This window comes from Calypte anna, chromosome 4 (assembly GCF_003957555.1).
Source record: "Calypte anna isolate BGI_N300 chromosome 4, bCalAnn1_v1.p, whole genome shotgun sequence".
NCBI lineage: Eukaryota > Metazoa > Chordata > Aves > Apodiformes > Trochilidae > Calypte > Calypte anna.
The window spans coordinates 1,305,284-1,326,045 of NC_044247.1; the positions used below are offsets into that span (position 1 = coordinate 1,305,284).

Genomic DNA, 20,762 nt, shown 5'->3' on the forward strand with positions numbered 1-20,762 from the left:
ACAGATTTCTTTCCATGAATGTGTTTACATCTCTATTTGCAGCTGCTGCAGCAGTCACACGAGCACTGAGAGAACACAAAGTCAAAAGCTACAAGAATGATGTGCTCATAATTATGAAGTGTTCATTACAATAACAGCCAGGAACTCTTCCAATCCCTAACCCAGAGCAAAAGAGAATTCAGGATTTACCAACACTCTGGAGATTTATTTTGGAAAGCTGAATGACAGAATGTGAAATAGATTTTATTACCCACATAAAATCCAAGACAAAACTAGATATTAGATAAAGTCCAGGTTAGAAGCCAGAAATTTCTTCTGTTCAGTAGCTTGCAGGATATGCACTCTTAATTACAGAGATTTTAACTCTGGCACATGATATCATATGAGTGATTACTGTATCTACACTTATTTCCCAGAGATCCACAGTCACAGAGGCCTTAATGAAGGAAACAGCACAACCTCATCTGGGAAAAATAAAATAAAATAAATAAATAAAAAAAGATTTTATCTTCACAAGGGGCTAAGGCACCAAAAGGATGAAGAAAATTGGAAAAATCATCCATGTAAAGAACATAACTGATCATTCTGCTAAAGGGAACAAAATGGGACTACTGCTTTTCAGTGGAAAAAGCTGAAAACCATTTGCAAACATCAGTCCTGTTATGAGCCACATCCATCTACATCCCAGAGCCTAGAGGATCCTTCATGCCTTGACCATTCCTTTCTTCTCATTTCTCTCTCACTCCCTCGGTGCTTTGATTTATTTTTCATTAATTACAGGATTGCTGCAGCCAGTCAGAGTGCTTCCCCTCTCAGAAATGAAAAGGCTCAAGGGCAGATTCTCCCTCCCATCTTTTGGACATACCCAAGAGGGCTGATCCTGGCACACTGCAGCAATCAGTGCTCTCACTGCTTCATCTGGAGCAGCCCCTTACAAAGAGCTTTTGCAGCAGGTATTTAACAGGGGGTTGCAGGCAACACTGCAAGTTAAGAACTTGCTCTGGTGTTGTGATGGGTTCAAACTCTGCCTGATCCCACCCAAAGGTGTGAACTGTCCTGTTGGGGAGTTTTAGGAAAAGGAGCAACAAGCACCATACAAATAAAAACTGCAAAAAGTGATTATAAAGTAACTTTAAATTCTCCCTCTTGATTGGGAACATACATCTACCATGGATTCATTCACATAGTTTCAATACAATAAATCATAGAGTCAGAGAATGTTCAGGGTTCAGGACCTTTAAGATCATCCAGTTCCAACCCCCTGCCATGGGCAGAGACACCTCCCATTAGATCAGGTTCCTCAGAGCCCCATCCAGCCTGACCTTAAAAACTTCCAGGGATGGATGGGGCTTCCACCACCTCTCTGTGGGATAACCTGTGCCAGGCTCTCACCACCCTCATGGTGAGGAACTTCTTCCCAATATCTAATCTAAATCTCCCCTCCTCTAGTTTAAATCCATTCCTCCATGTCTATCACTCCCTGACATCCTAAAAAATTCCTCCCCAGCTTTCTTGTAGCCCCTTCAGACACTGAAGGCTGCAATGAGGTCTCCTTGGAGCCTTCTCCTCTCCAGACTGAGTAACCCCAACTCTCTGTCTGTCCCCATAGCAGAGTTGCTCCAGCCCTCTGTTCCTCCTCGTGGCCCTTCTCTGGACACACTCCAGCACATCCATGGCTTTCCTGGAATAGGGGCTCCAGGACTGGATGCAGGACTCCAGGTGGGGTCTCACGGGAGGAGAGGGGGAGAATTCCCTCCCTCCAGCTGCTGGCCACACTTCCCTTGATGCAGAAGGGACACAGGATTCCTCAGAAATGACAGTGTCAAGGCAATGGGTCACAGCCAGGGGTGTCTTGGCCAAGCAGTAGAAAGCTTACATTTTCATTAATTTTCTTTTGCTTCAGTACCCCATGTTTTCAGGTCCCTATTTAAATAATCCCACTGACTTCCCGAGTGCCACTAGAAGCAAAAAGTAATCAGAAAACCAGGTAAATAAGATCAACATTTTTCCAGATGGAATTATTCATTGTTACCTCGTGGAGCCCAAAGGGTGGATGAATGCTCTCAGCATGAGAACAGCCACATCAAAGCAGACCTGGGGGTCAGCTGGTCCCATGCCCCATTGCCAGCAGCTGCCAGAAGGATCTGCCTCCCAGGAAAGTCCAAGGAAAACACATATTGGGCAACAGGGAGATAATGTGCCCTAAGGGAGCACTCCCCCCTGACACACAGCCAAGCACACCACGCTCACACGTAAGGTTAATAAAACTTAGTAGCTAGAGAGGTCATTTTTAAACACTATTGCACTGAATACGTAAGGAAATCTTTCAAGGCAGTCGACACACAAAGCTTTCACTGAGCAAGCTAAGTAAACTTAAGTGAAGTAGAAAAAACATGCCAGAAAGTGGTGGCTGAGGCATGCAGGGAGGGCAGATGCTGTGCCTGGCACAAGCTGATGCTGGAGGAGATGTGGCTTGAACAGTGGCCAGAAAAGATTTAGGGTGTATTAATGGAAAATGCATGCTTGCAAACCTGATGGGACTTAACATGGCTCCTCCAAGGCAAGTCTGCATCATTTAAGCCTAACTTCCCAGTTATCCCAGTGATCTCCAAGGAAGCCATAACTGGGTAAGAGCTGCCCTGAGCACGAGGCTTCCACCAGACCCCACCAGCAAAACTGGTAGAAGAAGCCACCCATACTTGAAGATGCCCTGGTTACCCAGATGAGATGCACTTTTTGCATCCACAGTTTGTAGAATAATCCAAATTTAATCATGGTATAAGATGTTCCAGAAGAAAAAGCTCACCTCTGTGCTTCTTGCCACATCTCAGCATCTTGGGGTGCTCACACCCCCAAGGCACAGCTCCCAGTGGACTGAAGGACCCCACAGCAGAGCTGGGGGTTGCAGACCCAGAAGCCCAGATCCTCCTCCCCACCACACTGAGCTGTTTCCACCTGTCCTCAGTCACCAAAATCCTCAAGGGAAACGTGCTGGTGTTTGGACAGAGTTTTCATTAGCAAAGGACTAAATCATAGAATCACAGAATTGGCTGGGTTGGAAGGGACCTCAGAGCTCATCAAGTCCAACCCTTGATCCACTCCCCCCGTGGTTCCCAGCCCATGGCACTCAGTGCCACATCCAGGCTCTTTGGAAATATCTCCAGACACGGAGAATCCACTACTTCCCTGGGCAGCCCATTCCAATGCCTGATCACCCTCTCCAGAAAGAAATTCTTTCTCAGCTCCAACCTAAACCTCCCCTGGCACAACTTAAGACTTGTTAGGTAAATGTGCTTCAGCTTCATGTCAACTGATCCATATGCAGATAATCACTGTTACCTTCCATGCACATTTACATGTTTACATGGCTCAGAAGTAACAAAGAATTTGGAGGAGCTGGAATCAACCTTCCTGGGTCTGCAGGGAATTTTGACTTTTTTTTTTTTTTTTCTAATTCCAAACACCAAAAGCCAAACAGAACAGAAATTCAGAGTCAAAGCCATTCTCTGTAGAAATATACACAGGGCCAAACTTGTAATCTTGCCCCATTCAGAGCAGGGAGCAATCCCATGCAATGGCACACAGCTGAGGGGACTGCTATGGGGAAATCTGAGGATTACACCTAGGGAAGTATAAATCCTGCATTACTATGGTTTCCTCAGCCATAAGGGAAAGAAACATTGCCTCCTGGTGATTAAGAATGTAATTATTATTATTAATTCTGAAACACTTTGAATTACATGGTACATTTTCTTTAAATGGGCACTATCTAGAGTCCAAGCTGATCTGAACCCATGATTTACCCAGGGCTTAATAACCCTGCTTGTTTCATATGCTCAGCACAGTTTGCTCAGCATATTGTATTACTGGCTGGTTGCTATAAACAGCCCATTTAAATTTAGACAGAAGCTTTTGGAAAAGTTCTATTTAGAACAGATATGTGAATTAAAACACAAACCACACTGAGCAGGTACCACTGGGTTCTTCTATGCCCTTAGCGTTAGGATCTCAGGGAAGTCCATGGTTAATCTTTAGGTGAAGTTCACATTTAAACAAATCTTCCTGCTCAAACCATTCCTAATATCCAGTCCTTTGAAAATCAAGAGGAAGTCTGCCAGCCAGCACTGCCAAATTGTGGAATTTCAGCAGATAAATCAGAATCAGGCTTTGCCCCTGGTGGTGTTAATAAAATACCTCTGGCCCTGCCAATTCATCCCCAGAACCTTCCTCCACTTTCTGAAGTAAAAAAGCCCAACCTTATTGGCTTTGCTCAAAAGCAGGTCTTAAACAAACTAGCCATAGAAGATGAGAAAAAAATCCTTTCCAATTTGGCCAAACTCACTTCTAACAAGAAATGATTTTTTTTCTTTGCTTAAACACCACGTCATTAACAATGTACTTTTCTAACAGAAGCTCTCCCTAAATTTGGGCTTGAAGATGTTGGATGCTGAGCAAAACCAGAGTAGTTCATTGCTGACAGACACAGCTGAACAACCATTACATTACATTTGAATTTTTCAAGATATCCCCAAGAACCAAGCCCTGTTCTGTTCTCCACAGCTGTTTCAGCCCTTAGGAAGGGGCACAGGCTGTCCCCTCACCTCCTATTTCCATGTTGCACTTTCTTAATCATTTTCAGGATGACAGTTCTTCTTTGGCTGACTGGAGAAGGAAACATTCCTAAAAGGAGCATCACAACCAAGTATCTACAAAGCTGGCATCAGTAATACCTGCTCCCTATTTTGCCCCTTATCTCCTCAGAGCAGAAGGTGAAGCCACGTGTAAGTAGAAGAGGCACTGCCTGATACACAACCTGCTCTGAGGAGTTCACACAAACTGCTGCCCTCTCATTATCTTGCTTTGCTCATCAGATGAGGGATAAGATTGTAGGGGCTGCTCCAGTAACCAAGTGCTCAGCTTTCCATAGTTCTGTCCTGCTCCTTCTTCAGGGAAATCTTCTGAATGGATTTAAAAAATCAGAATCTAATTCAAAAGTTGACTTGGATAAATCCATGAGTGATGCTGGTGGGTTGGATCCTGTGGGTCCAGTCCTTCTTATTTTTTGCTTTAAGCAGAACATTCCAAGGAAACACCTGGGTATCAGTTATCATGCATAAAGCCCAAAATTCAGCTGAAACATCCTGGCTGACCTTGTCTGCTGGCACCAGCAGCTCTGAAGCCTCATGTCCCCCCTCTCAGAACAACAGCTAAGAACATGCACACTTCTTGGGTCCCTTTAGCCTTGAAGGAAGCTGCTCATCCAAATTCCTGGGCTGCCAGAAGCCCTAATTAAACAAATCTTCTATTAAAAAAAAAAATAAATAAATTGCAAAGCCATGTGGGTCTCACGTTGGTCCCAGGAATCAGCTCCATCAGCACAGCTCCTGCCCAAGCACACAGGACAGACAAAGGGACACAGGACAGACACCAAACAAAATAACCCATGTTGGACCTTTCCAAAGCTGAAACTTCCACTTGAACCTCCCCTTGCAGAACAGGCAAGAGCTGGACTGCAGATCAGACACACACACACACACACCAGATCTTCCCAAAGGTACCTGAAAAGCTTGTGTGGTTCTGAGATAAAACTCCACCAGCTTAACTCCCTAAAGGCAATTACTACCTCTGCCTAAATACTTGGGATTTTTTGAACACAGGTTGTCCTCAAAAAAGCAGAGAAAGGGTTGGGTTTGTGCATTTTTAAATCAGGTGCTACATTCTTGACCTCTAACCATGGCGAATAAAAATGTGGTGAAAGAGAAGTCATTTGAGCAAATAAATATTAATTAATAAAGTAGTTACAAGGTTCCATGCTCTCGGTTCCAATGCAGTTATCATTACAGGATTATGCATGGCAATGTTCAAAGAATAAGTAGAAGAAAAAAGAAGCCTGGTGGAAGATAGCAAATGATTTCCATGATTTACATCACTCCCCAGCTGAAACCACGTTGGCCCACACCCAAAGGAGCATCACAGTAAAGGGGGGGGCTGAGATGACCACAGTAGAGGTGACCCCAAAAGACACTGTCCTCATCACAAGGCAAACCCTTGGTCACCCTTTCTTTTTAAAGTCTCCCCAAAGCCATTTGTGTCAAAGGATTCTTTTTCTGCACAGCAGAAGGCTACAAAGTGCCTCACCAAACCATCTTGCTTTATTTCTGACTTCTTGCTGCCTACATAGAGATGTGTTTTGTTGCTCCCCTAAACTGTTCTAACACAGATCATTTACTATTAGAGGGAAGGGAAAAGGACAGAGCAGCTTGGAAACAGAGATGCTTAATTCTCCTTAGGTAGAAATTTCCAGCAATTTCCAGTTCCATGTCAAGATTGCCCTTGTGCTGCTTTGAAGTCTTGCTGCCCTCTTATGCCAAGATATTCCCAACACAGTTCTTGACAGACATTGTTCATCACTGAAAGGATGAGCACCGTGGCTGTGAGGAAGCCAGGGAACTAGAAGAGAGAGGAACAGCTCTGACTGATTATCAGACAAGTACATTCTGAATTCATGCAGGGACATATTTAAGTGAGCCATAAAGTTTGAAAACTTCAGTGCCACCAGAATAACAAATGACAAAACACTTGCTGATGGAGAGTGCAGAAGAACTGTGTACTCCCTGGGGGAGGTTGAATTTCTGCATGTCAGGAGCTTTCCATAGATTGGAAAAACACTAAAAAGCAAAAATTTAAAGGGAGGAGAAGGAATAAAGTAGAGAAACTGATACAATGCAGGTAAAACTGTACCTCCCCAGAGAGATGATCTCCAGGTCTACACAGCAGAGGTATCAGGAGGAGGAGGATGCATCCATCATTCATTATCCCTGATGCATCTGTTCAAATGCAACCTACACATTTCTGATAGAAATAAAGTAAAGCTGATGGTGCGTTGGCTATAAACACATCTTGGCTGCTTCCAGGTACCACAGAGCTCAATTTCTTTGTCTCAGACAGAGAAAGCAGCACACAGTGGGTCTGAAAGGTATTTGTTCAGCAGCAGTGCCCTGCAAAGGATGCTCCTGCCACAGCCCACAGCTCATCACCATGCTAAAGAAGTCCCATCTCCTGGCTTAATTCTCTAAGTGTGAAGGGTAAGAATGAGAGTTGCCAGGCCCAGTTTGGTGGCAGGGATATCAACAGCACTGAGTTTTCTGCCCAGAAAGCCACAAGAGTTCTCTAACTTCTCACACCATCCATAACTGGAAACTGGAAACTGTTTTTTTGACAAATTATTGTTTGACAAATAGGTAGCCAGGAAGATCCCAGGCAGGGGTAGAGGAAAGGGCTGTATTCCAGCAAAAGCTACTTTCATCTCTTTTGCAACCGAGTAACAACCCAGCTTCATGCTGTCCTTTCACAAGCTTTGCAGGGAATTTCCACTCCTGCTTTCCCTGTTGCTATCCCCATGCCACTTCAAGGCCACTCAGCGGAGTCCTTGCCTGCTTTGCAGTCATCCCCAGGCAGAAGGACAAAAGGTGCCAGATCAGGAGTCCTTCATGCCCTATCCTTTTAGCACGATTGCAAAGTACCTATCTGCCCATTACAGCAGAGATGGTCAAAGATTTTGAGCTCTAGGATGCCCAGGAAGGAGACAGACATTCTCTCTCCTGAATCCATCCCATTTTGTCCCACTCTTTCCCCTCACAGAAGGGCACTGCACAGCAGGAGAACAGGGCAGGTGCTCAGTACCCTACAGGTGGATGTCCCACATGTTGTGTGCATCCCTTTCTGCTCCCAAAGGCAATGCAGCCCCTGGTGGTGTGGCAGTCCCTGGTGTCAGTGCTCCAGCCCTCAGCAGAGCCCATGGAGCACCTGGTCCTGAACAGAGCATCACTGCAGCCTCCCCAGGCAGCACACACAGCCAGGACCCTTTCCTCTCCCTCCCTTCTCCCCTCCATGAGAGCAGGGCAAGGGATACAGCAGGGACAGACACATCCTGAGACCAGCACCCACTGCAGTACTATTAGAATTATGAGCATTAAAATGCCACTGGTCATGCTCAGGACCCACAGGAAACCATACAGAATCATAAAATCATTTTGATTGGAAAAGACCCCTCAGATCATCCAGTCCAACCCAGCACAGCCAGGGCCCCCATAAAACCATGTCCCTCAGCACTACATTTACACAGCTTTTAAATACCTACAGGGCTGGGGACTCCACCACTTCCCTGGGCAACCTGTGCCAGGGCATGACAACACTTCCAGTAAATAAGTTTTTCCTAACATCCAGTGGCACCTACTCTGGCACAATTTGAGTCCTATCACCTCTAACCTGGGAGAAGACACCAACCCCCACCTCTCTACAACCTCCATTTATGCTCTGCTGGTGGCTGCTTTGCAGCCAGGATGCCACAACAAATGCAGCTGTGCCACCAGTTACTTGTGGTGTTTAGTGGGCTGCCAATTCAAATCCCATCCCATTACTTCCAGAAGGACTCAGCACACACTGAGAACCCCACTTTGAGGGAAGTCCAGGAGCTAAAACAGAGCCATCAGGAGGAAAAGGGCTGCTGGGTCTCCAAAGACAGAAGATGCCCAGTGCACCCTGCAGTCAGCAACCAGACACATTTGGATGTCTTGGAGACAGAACCTTTCCTCTCCCTTCCTGGTCTCCCCCGAGAAGGAGCAGCCTCAGCAGAATTAGAGACAAAAGGGTGTGTGGAAGGACATGCAGAAAACTAATGCTTTGCAGGAATTGGCTTCTCTGCCACCTTTAAAAAAAGCAATGGTTTTGTTGAGTGGCACGGTGCAGAATAACCAGGAGCTTCCTGCCTCAAACTGAACTTGTCCTGGATGTCCATGGGTGAAAGCTGAACCTGACAGAGGGCTGCTCAGCTTCAGAAATATGCTGTATCCTTCCACCTCAGTTTGGGGGGGTTTTACCACAGGTAAGGACAGTTTGTGGCTCAGGGTTCAGCCCAACATCCCCCCAGCTTTGCACCAAGGCCCCTTTACAACACGGGGTGTCCCCCACCTCCTACAGCCAAATGGCAGCAAGCAGAGGACCACAGAGCACAACAACTTGGCAGCACAACACCAAAACTACCTCCGTGCCAGCCACCCCTCTGCCAAATCTTATCTTTTGTGAATGCAAACCATCCAAAAAAACCAATCTCATGAGCAGAGGTGGGATACAACCCAGTGCACTCCCCACCAGTGAGATTCAAACATGGGTGCTCTGATAAAACCTCAGGTAGCATCTGCTTGGAGGGGTCCATTAGAAAGTTTTTCTGGTTGGTGGGAACCAGAAGTCAGGTAAAACCAAGGGAGAGGAAAGCAGAAGGGCTGATTACAAACCCCTTTTAAGGAAAAAAATGTCAGGGTTTGATAGTTTGTCTTCATTCCACATGGGAGGAGAAGTCCATCTCTTTCCACATTTGTGGGTAAAAGAATCACTTTCAAAGGCAAGAAACAACTGGAAAAGACTGGTGCATCAAAGCAATAGTACCATTTCAAAAGAAGCAAGGGGGTTTGTAAAGCTAATGATCAACCAGAGGAAATCCAGACTCTCCTGGGAGAAATTTGTCTCAAAAAAAAAAAAAAAAGAAACAAGAAATGAGAGAACTGCAGTCAAAGCACCAGCAGGGAAGAGCAGATCCTTTCAGGCACAGGAAGGCTGAAACAGTTGAGCTCCTTGTAAGCCCTGTCTGTTGCTTGCCCACTGCTCTGCTTCCACATCTGTATCATTTATTCCAAAACTTATTATTTTAAAGATTCCCTGGAGAAAGTGGAGAAGGCTGGGTGCCTGCTTAGGGCCCCAGAGCTGTTCGTTCACTGGTTGTTTCTTGCTCCCACACTAATCTCAAAGCCTTTGTCTAGCCTGGAATTTAGCAGGACTTTTAATTAATGGCTGCCAGTGGTACATCCCCACTTCTCTCATTAGCTCATTAGTCTGTTGTTCTAATTAGGCTGGGCAGGTCAGTTTACTGCCTCACTGCCTGGCACGAGAAGCCCCATTTTTCTGCTTATCCTCAGAGCACTGTTAGTCAGACTCTTCCTGAACTTCAGCCCTGACCTCCTCCCCAGCCATACAGAAGAGCTTTGGGCTGGCCCTGGAGGTTCTGTGGGCTCCTCCACTTGGCAGGGGAGTCATTTGTGGGGGCTGAGGTTTGCTTTTATTTGGGCTGACTCATGTCAGTCCTTCAGAGAAGACACCAGGCCAGTGTCAAGAGAGCTCCACCACCTTCCCAGCTCCTCCACAACTGAGTCAATTTCCAAAAGAGTTGTAGAGCATCTCAAAGTAAGAGGAAGAAGGATTTCATGTACAGAGAATGAAGAACATTCATTGAACATTGACCTGGAAAAGGTGTAGTCCTAGAGGAATTCCACTCAGATACTCAGCCCTGGGACACCTCTCCAGCAGTGTCAACACAAAGATGAGGACAGGAGGTGAAAAGCTGAAGGCAGTGAATGGCACAGGGCACAGCCATGATCCTCAGACAGCATGGACCAAAGCTACTGACACAGCTGCTTGTTCCTCCCTTCTGTTTAGAAGGGTGATGACTTGCATGAGCATTGCCTTTGGAGTACGTGCTTGGCAACCCCAGCAGATAAACAGAAAGCATTTCCAGGGAATTCTATGAGGTTCTGGAATAAATACGCCAGTTATTTTCACAATATTATTAGGTCCAGGAGTTAATATTTTGAACATGGCATAATCCATTTTCCCAGAAACCAGCCAAGAACAACACCAAGATATGCTTGGAAACCCAAGAGCAGGGCAGGGGAAGTGCCACTGTGCTGCCATTGCTGCTTCAGATTGCCCCTGGGGACACAACTGGGAGCCCTGCACGACTCCACCAACATCCCCAACCCTTCCTTGGTCAGTGTGCCTCAAAACACAGATCCCATCAGCTCTGCCCTCACCCAGCACAAGTGTGAGCCCTGATGCTGGTCTGTCCCTGCTCCCCATCAAGCCAGGGACTCTGTGTTGGCCCAAGGGAGCCACCCCAGCCAGCAGCTGACAAAGACATGGGGAGGACAAATGCACAGCACTAAAAAGGCCAGGAAGGAGTATTCCAGCAGCCTGCAGATGGGACTCAGGGCCAAAGGAGTGGGAGGACAGCAAGATCTGAGTGGCTCCTGCCACTGAAACTGGCCAGCAGACACAGGGAGAAAAAGTATGTGGATTGGGTAGGTAAAGAAGAACCAGCTCCAAGCACGGATTGTCTTCTTCTGGTCACATAAAAATAGGAGCCCAAAGCCATTCCCATGCACCAGAACCCCAGTTTTTCCTCCCCCTTATTGGCTGGATGGGGCTTGGAGCAATCTGGTCTAGAGGGAGGTGTCCCTGCCCATGGAATTGGGGTTGGAACTAGATGATCCTAAAAAGTCCTTCCAACCCAAGCCATCCTATGATTCTGTAGGATTCTGTGACTTTCTACCTGCTGCCCACTCCCCCAACACTCCTATACCAAGTTCATATGCAAGTCCCAGTGCTGGCTCAAGCTGCCATGGTCACCTAAGCCAATATTCTTTCCCTGCAGCATGTAGGGAAGCAACTTAGCTCCCAAGCACAAGTCAAGAGAAAACCCTGGGCCACCTAGAGAGCATCTCCTTTCCCTAAATCCCTCCTTACAGATCTCCCCAGGAGCAGGACAGAGCTAAAGGCAGAGGAGAGCCCTATGTCCCCCCCTCAGAGGGGCAGCCAGTGGCTCCCAGGAGCCATGCTGGGGATGCTCCCTTCCTGCTCAGCTCTCAGCAGAATTTCCCTCCAGCATCCCAGGCGAGGGCTCCAGTTCCTAACACATCCAAAATGTGGCTCTGATGTGGATTTCATCCACCCCATTAAGATCCAATTTGCTGTACTTTCTACTGCAACATCTGCAGAGATAAAACTCAGAGCTGAGATCTGAAAGCCAGACACAGGGTCAGGAGTAAGATTTGCTGGGCTCCATTTAACTTATGTCTTACACAGCTTGTGGGAACTCCCTCCTTGGCACCCGCGTGGCCCCTTCCAGAAGATACCAGGGTCTTTGGAGCCCACCTGCCCTTACCACCAAACATGAGTGCCAGTTCTCCCCACCTTTCCCCTCGGGATGGAGAAGCAGAGCATCCAGCTGCACCCCCTTGCTCACTGTGGCTGTGGTTAATACATGGCACCACCACTTCCTCCTGCTGGGGCCAAATACCCCCCACTCCATCAGCATTCTCCCTTCTCCCCCTCTTCCCTCAACTTCTGTGCATCCTCCTGCCCCAGGCTTCACTGAACCCATCCCTACCTGAATCCTTTCATGCCATCCACAGCTGTGACACAGTCACACAGCTGGACACAGAGGTCTACAGCTCAGTTGTGCCTGAAATTCACCCAGGACCATGCCCAAGCCCATGGGTGTTAACAGCTAAGTCAAAGGACAAGCAGGGAATTGGGGGGGTGGTTGGACCCTGGGCTCCCAGACCTCAATCCCCCCCAGACATTGTAGGGTTTGACAACATCACTTCTGGAGGTGATGCTGGGGGTTGCTCAACAAAGCAAAATCTGAGGTCTCTCAACAGAAGGCATCAAGTCTCAGAAGACAGGGACCCACTGGTCTTCACCCCAGCTTTCAGGAATGAGAATAGTTAAACATGGGAATGTTACACCATGGGTTTCCTTCTACATCTTCCCCAAAGAGCAGTCCCATCAGACCGGGGCTGTTGGGTACACCAGTGCCTTAGGGCTGCAGCACAGCATTCTCTTTGCCAACCAGCCCAAAGGAGAGAGTCTTGTCCTCCTCTGCCCCTGCTCTGTGCTGCAGGACAGGCTTGGATGGAATTAGACATGCTGCACAGAGAAAGAAAAGCAAACAAAATGCAATGAAAAAAAAAAAAAAAAAAAAGCAAACAAAACCCATCTCTGAATTAATTTCCATATTATTTATAGGCCATCACATGACAGTTGTCTTTTTAAGATTCCCAGTTCATCACTCCACAAGCCACACAGGGAACAGTTACTGGGAGCACGGATGCCCACCTTCCCTCTGCCTGAAATCTGTTCCAGCACGTGTTGAAGGGCTGTCTGCAAGGTAATTAATTATTTGCTATTATCTAAGCCACTAATTGGCTCTCCAAACCTTCCAGAAACACCAAGTCCCAGGGCAGTAATGCTCTTCAGGGCTGAAAGGAAAAAAAGAAAAGTCTTTGCTAAAGGCACAGAGGGCAAAGGGGATGGAAGGAGTCAGAGAGAGAGAGAAAAGGCTCAGCACTGGGCTGGACCTGCCTTGCTGACACTTGTTGAGGTCCCCTGGGTGGCCCTCCCAGGAGCCAGGGTGTTACTTTGTGTGATACAAGACACAGATTTTCATCAAGCAGAACATTTTTTTCAACTAATTTGAGGGCAACTGTACAGACACCTACACCAACACGTACCAAGGCTTCTGCTTTGCAAAGACAAATACTCCTTAGCTCAGCAGCAGCAGTGTTACAGTTTCTAGTGGCAACTTGATTCCTTTCTCTCAAATCATGAATTTCTGATATAATCACTGGTTTGACCAGGTACCATCTGGCTATCAAACCACTGGTACACCTGAGCACCACCGACTCACTGAGTGACAAACAGTATTTTACCTTCATTCCCCAGCTGCACACCCTCAGCTCTCAGTGTTGTGTTCAAGCCCAACAGAGGTTGTCCTGAAAGCCACCAGGTAGGAGTGAGGGGAGTAGGGATTTCTGATGGAAGTTCTGTGAAGTTTCACACAGGGGCTCCTGAGATCCAGCCCCATCTACACCAACTCTAAGGGAGACAGCAGGGGAAGGGTCTGGCAAAAATAGCACCAAAAAAAAAAAAAAAAAAAAAAAAAAAAAAAAAAAAAAAAAAAAAAAAAAAAGGCAAACCCCAAACTCCAAACTTCGTGGCTTTGACCTCACAGTTGGTGGGATGAGGACTTTCTATGGATCTGTACAGAGGATCCATTTAGAAATATTTCCGAAGCTGCTGCATTAAAAAAAAACAACTTATGAGCTGCTTATACCCAACCGAGCTGCTGCCCCTGTGCTCAGCCCTGGTGAGGCCACACCTCGAGTCCTGTGTCCAGTTCTGGGCCCCTCAGCTCAGGAAGGAGATTGAGGTGCTGGAGCAGGTCCAGAGAAGAGCAAGGAGGCTGTGAAGGGATCCAGCAGAATTCCTGTGAGGAAGGGCTGAGGGAGCTGGGGGTGTTGAGGCTGGAGAAGAGGAGGCTCAGGGGAGACCTCATCACTCTCTGCAACTCCCTGAAAGGAGGTTGGAGCCAGGGGGGGGTTGGGCTCTTTTCCCAGGCAACTCTCAGCAAGACAAGAGGGCAGGGTCTCAAGTTGTGCCAGGGGAGGTTTAGGTTGGAGATGAGAAAGAATTTCTTTCTGGAGAGGGTGATCAGGCATTGGAATGGGCTGCCCAGGGAAGTAGTGGATTCTCCGTGTCTGGAGATCTTTCCAAAGAGCCTGGATGTGGCACTGAGTGCCATGGGCTGGGAACCACGGGGGGAGTGGATCAAGGGTTGGACTTGATGATCTCTGAGGTCCCTTCCAACCCAGCCAGTTCTATGATTCTATGATTGATTCTATGATTCCTCCAGAGATCCCAGAGCCCAGCATGGGCCCAGCTGTGCCCTCAGCACAGGGTCTCATCCCTCTGTGCCTCCCTGTGCACAGCAACTTCAGGGAAAAACAAGGTTAAGACTCTTTTCCATTTAGTGCTGCTACTGTACTTAAAGCCCACGCTTTCCCTCAATCCAAATTAATTTCCTCACAGGTTTTATCCCACTGTCACCCCAACTTCTCCCACCTCCTGTAGTCAGGGGCCTCACTCCAGCACCTGCCTGCAGAACCCCAGGAGCAGGAGGCTGGAGCAGAGGGACACAGGGAGGGACCAGCACATCCCAACCATGCCCTGAGCCCAGGCTGGGCTGAATCCAGAGCTCAGGTACTCACACAACAGCTCACTTCAAACCATTTCTTGACACCAACCACCCAGACCTTGCAATCCCAGTGCTGAGATGGGGCAGCCCAATGGTTGCTCCAGCAGCCAATAGCACTGGGAACATCCCTGGCAGGCAGCTGGGGATGGCAAGTTTATCACCCTCCAGCTGAGTGAGTTAATAATGCAGCTAAAAGCAAACACTGCCGTGGATTATTCCCCACCAAAAGAGACAGCAAGAGCATCTGTCAGCAGCTCAACCACTCGATGTGACACCCACCCATCCCTGCTGAAGAGAAAAGGGTGTGCTGGGTGGCACCCCTTCCAGAGCAGAGGACCCAAGGAAGGGGGTGCAGCTCCAGGTCCCAGCACCCTCCAAATAATTCCATCAGCTAAGAGCACAGAGCCCACCAGAAAGCCAAGATGCCAGCTGCAGAGCCCTTGACATTTCCAAGGGTCAGAGCCTGGGTAAATCAGGAGCACTGGTGGGAGTTTGCTGCAGACAAATGAATCAGTGGAACAGATGAGCAGCTATTGAAGCATCTCCCTGCAATGTACAGAAAGAAAATGTGTAATTTCAGGCTTGTGGCAGATGCTGGAGGGTTTATGGTGGGTTGTTTGGTTTTTTTTTTATTAAAAAGAAAATTTAAATATATATCTCAACACACCTACATGTAATAGATAGCTTTCCAGGACAAGGAAATCCTGCAGTAGCTGGAAAAAAACCCCAATCACAGCCCTCACTGCATTTGAGATAAGGAAACAGAATATGATCCCACACAACAGCTCTGAAAGGTCAGATTCCCCAAACTAGAAACAATCAGACATAAAAATAAGTGTGAGAAAACACCTAAATAGAAACAAATGTGCCAAGGCTTGGTGGGAGATGTTTAAATGCCTTAGCAGAGGCCTCTTTTCCCTCAAATAAAGAAAAAGTATAATGAAAAAGGTACGTGGTTTAAAATAAGCATTTTTTAAAGACATGAGTCAAATTAAAAAATAGATTATAAATGTAACAAATAGAAAATCCACTATCAAATTATTAGCTGGAAAGCAAAACTTTTATGCAGAAAGCTAGAAGATCTCAAAAAATGAGTGGTAAGAGGTATAGCAGGAAAAACATAACACTTCTCACTACAAGAGGCTTAAGGCTATAAATGTGCAGTGAAATTATCCTGATAATGGGTAATCCAGAAGATGTAAAATGTCTAAGCATTACTTTTTGTCTTTACAGATGAGGATGTCTTGGATCTAAACTATAACAAAATCCTCTGCAAAGCCACTTGGGAAGATACTCAGCACTCTGTTAACCATTCTGCACATCTCTGGCTAGAAAATCTGCACGTGGGCAAGTGAGTTCATCAAATCTCTAACATTGACTTAAAAAAAAAACAAAAACAAAAACCAAAAAACCCAAACAAAATACTAAAAAAAAAAAAAATCAACAGAAACATATCCCGGGCCACCCACAACATTCCAGAGGTCTCCAAGCAATAAATAAATAAATAATAACAATAAATACCTATTAAAAAAAGAAATAAAACCAATAAATAAATAAAACCAATACATAAATAAAACCAATAAATAAATAAAAACTATAAAACAAGACTCAAACAAACAAAAACTGAGCATTTTGCCAGCATTTTCAGAAGGCAAAGGGCCTGACCCAGGCTGCTCACCCTGCCTGGGGTCCCAGCAGAGGCAGAGGACAGGGGGTTTACAGGGCTGGACACACAACCAGTGCTGCTCAGCAGCTTTCTGGTCCTAGGGCTTGTCAAACTGATGTGGTATTTCTCCCCAGAAGACACATCTGGCTGACAAAGGTAACTGTGCAGACATAACACATGCAGACAGCTGTGTGACTGATGTTCTGGCCACTGTGAGACCCCAAGAACAACCCCCCAGGGCTGTGCAGGCACCAGTGCAGAGTGATCCCCAGAGGATGAAAAGCCAGTTGAGCCCCTGTAACCCCATCAGAGTTATCCCTGCCCTGCCCACCCCCCCGGAGGGTTCTGCTCTCCAGAAAGAGGATGTTTCCAGCAGGGAAAAGGGCCCATGAGGAATCACTTTCTCCAGGTGCATCTCTGGGCAGCACTGGTGGGATTGGGGGGGGGGGGTCCAGGGAAGGGAGGTTTGGGCTGGGTGCTTCAGTCTGCAGAGCTGGAGGAGAGCTTTGCCAGAGCTTCTGCCCAAAGCCTGGGCTGCTGGAAACCACTCCCTGGTTTTAGTGCAGATTGTCACACTCTGTAAAGCTAGCAAGGCACTGAGATCAAAACCTGCAGACCCAGGCACACCAGCACATCCCAGTACCAACACAGGCAACATCAACACCCACCTGACACACACTGCACCTTCCCAGAGGGAAAGAGGAGTGGGGTGATTGCTCTTGGAAAGGTTCAGAGGTCAGGTCTTTTGCTTTTAAACTCCACCAGTGCAGGGGCAGCAGGGTGGCCAGGTTTGTGAAGGCTTTCAGCTGCCTAAGAAGTTCACTCCCTCTCCCTTGCCTCTGATAAGGACACACAGACATCTCTCCTGCCAGAGGAGCAGAGTAATTCTCCACACCCTTCACCTTCAGCCACCTTTTACATCCTGCACTGTCAACTTAAGGACCAAGTCTGGAGTTTTCTTGGAAGCTCTCAGACCCCACAAAGCAGCTCTGAGTGTCCAAGCAGGAAATGGTACTGCTGAAAAGCTTAAGAGCAGCAGTTCTCCAGGATGACTGACTGAACAACCAGCTGTGGATGTGAACTTTCCCCCACGGAGGAAGGCTGGGGCTTTCTGTGAACCTGGATTTCCTCTGCCCACAGGCATCAGTCACCTCCTTTGGCTCATTCAGCTCCAGGCCACTGCTGATGTTCTCCAGGCAGCTGACCACACAGGTGAGGGTACCCTTTGGGAGATGCTGCTTGGCAGCCACACTCATCCTCTGCCCACTGACTGCACAGAGGTGCTGAAGTGTGCTAAGTAATGCAGAGAGATCCAGAGGGATGGACCAAAAACCCCACCCTCAAAAGAGTGATCACCCACTGCAGCTACTAAAGCAGTGCAAGCTTCACATCTGTGTCTGAATCCAGCTTTTCCTGGCAATACAGTTTCAGCTCCAGCTGGATGACCTTGTAGCTGGGCTCTAGCTAGCATCCCTGCTAGGGAGCTTGGCTCTTCCAGGATTTGGCAAGAGTTGACACATCCCTAACAGGTATCTTTTTTATTTATTGGGCTGGCTTAGGGTAGGTTTGAACATTAACAGAAAAACTCTTTTTCCAAAAGACATCATCCTGGCTACTGTGCTCTGGACAACCCCTGCTCATTCATGGTGCTCCTCAGGCATCAGGAGGAGCATGAACTGAGCTGAGTCTCCTGATTTCTCATTCTGCACCCATGGAGGCAGACAGCTTGCTTCCCATCACAGAGAGATGAAGGATATTGTCTGAACATCCTAAACACACATGAACTTCCCAGCAAAACGAGATTACAACAGTTAGCTGCTGCTCAGACATTTCACCTTACTGAACTTCAGACCATCATCACCAGTCCATCACCACCTCGTTTTCCCACTGCTGAACCCCTCCAGGGACATGGCAAAGGCATTCCCCCAGCTCAGGCTGCTGACTGAAGGAGGAACAACAGGAGGCCAACAAAGCCAGAAGGGTTTCTCATCACCTGCCACCACCTGGCAGTATGGAACAGGGAATTCCCCACTGGTCACACTGCAGCTCTGTGCCTGAGAGCCTCCTCCTCTCCAATCAGGCAGTTAAAGATTTCACTTGTGTTGGTTTTACTCATCCATCCCAATGGCTTGTCCAGAGAGCAGACAAGAGGCTGCTGCTGGAGCCTCAGAAAATACCTCCATGGTCATTTGAGGGGAAAGCTGTTCCTTTTTCACAGCCTCAGGAACTTTAACTCGGCTCCCAGCAGGGGCATCCTTAAGACATGAAATGCATCCAAGTGATTAACAATTTGAAAGGTGATAAAAGCAGCTAAATAGTTTCAAATCTGCTCATTGCCCAGCCAGCCTGATACCATAAACCACTGGTTATCCTGGGGAGAAGGGAAGGGCGTCTCAATTTGTCTTTCCCAGAACCACTGATCATAACCTCACAGGGCTCACATTTTAAAGCAAAGATGAAGAGAATGGAAAATCCTTTTCCCAAGTTTATTAAAGTTCTCAGAAAGCCTGTACAGCATGTCCCTCAGTTGTGGATACTCCGGGCCATGTTTTGCATACCAGGGAGCAGCTCACTGGTCAAGGTCACTGCAGTCAGTGCCTGCACAAGCCAAGAGCCATTCGTGCACTGTCATTAATTAAGAAAATCAAACATTAAAGGCACCAGGGGGTTGAAACTGTTCTATCAGCTGCTTTCACTGAACTGAGTTACTCCGTCTATAACGATGACTGAGAGAGACAGAGCAGCATCTCCAAAGCACTCACAACTTTGCCTTACACATCAGAACCACTGGAAATATTTCATTAAAACCATTTTACAAGCTATAAAGTAACAGTCACGTTATGCTCTCCTCTGTAAAAGCAGATGGTGCTGTAGTCCTTAGCAAAACATACTCTACAGTAAGTTTTAAGCAGCCCTGCACAGACAACCTGAAACTCCTTCCAGAGCAATTTTTAACTGCTGTTTTCCTGGGTAAAATTACACAGCTTACACCCTCAAAAATTACAGCCTTCTTAAAGACGGTTGGTATCAATACCAACTTCACAATTTTCCTAGATTAATTCCTGAGGGAGTTCAGCACACAAGGCTTCAAAGCAGACTTTCAAATTACCCGTGGAAAAAAGCACAGAAAAACGCTGACTCCACTTTCAGCCGGTCACCTAAACCCCAGCAACTTGAAGATGAAAAACGCTAAAACACAGGCAAAGCTGGGACATAAAAGCAAGAGTTCAGCGTTACAACTGGCTGGTGTTAAAACACCCGAGCAGTTTCCTCTGCACCTGCCTCTGCCTCTTGTGCCGTTCAAGTCAGCTCCCGGTTCCCTCGCTCCTTCTCAGCCCGGTTCTGGCTGCGGGACCGCGGTTTTACCTGGATCGCGAGGTGAGTTGGGGCTCCCCGAGCTGCAGCTGCCTCTGGGTGACACAAGTTCCGAGAAGTTGGAGAACAGAAGCCGCAGGACGGGCGGACCGGACAGTGAGGCGGCAACCGCAGCGAGAACCCCGGGGCGCAGAGACCCGCGGTGCTGCTCTGGCTGACCGGACAGGGACCACCCCTTCCCCGGGGGCTCCGGGGCACCGCTGCGGTGTTTCGGAGAGGGGCTGCAGGCCCGTTCCGGCTCGCCGACCCCGCGCCAGCTCCTACCCTACGGAGCGGTGCGGTGCCGGTGCGGGACCGCTCCGCTCCGCCCGCCGGCGGCGGCTCCGAGTTGGCAGCGGGGCCGCGCCGCCCCCCGCCCCCGCCCCCCGCCCGCCCCGCTCTCACCGGCGTTCCGGAGCTTCTTGTTCCTCAGCACCGAGAGGATGACCAGCGCGTTGCCCAGAACGTCCACCACGATGGTGAAGATGAGCACGGCAGCCAGGGCGGTGGCGGCCCGCGCAGACGGACCCCCCTCCAACCAGCAGCCCGGGCAGCTCCCGTTGCTCCCCGGCCGCTCCATGCGCGCCTCTGCTTGGGGCGGGAGGAGGAGCAGGAGCCCCGGCCGCAGCCCCCCGGGACGGGGGCCGAGCCGCGCTCCTCCCCGCAGTGGCGGCGGCCCGGGGGGCTCCCGCCGCCCCCTCCCCCGGCGGTGCCACCGCCCTGCCCGGGGCGGGGCAGGGGGGGGGTTCTGCCCGGTGCCGGCGCGGGGCACCCGCACCCGGGTCTCCGGTGCCATGGTGCCACCAAGCGGCGGCGGCGGGGAGCGGCGGGGAGCCCCGGGGCGCGGGTGGGAGCCGTAACCCCGTGGGCTGGACC

The 20,762-nt window shown here is 48.4% G+C and overlaps 1 protein-coding gene across 1 annotated transcript in view; it reads right to left on the bottom strand.

Moving 5' to 3' along the window:
- Nucleotides 1-20,466, bottom strand: part of GPR50 (G protein-coupled receptor 50) — a 44,476-nt gene extending 24,010 nt beyond the window's left edge. The window contains exon 1 of the mRNA XM_030449073.1: nt 20,292-20,466. Coding sequence (XP_030304933.1) covers nt 20,292-20,466 — 175 coding nt within the window. The remainder of the gene's footprint in view (nt 1-20,291) is intronic.
- Between the last annotated feature and the right edge of the window lie 296 nt (nt 20,467-20,762).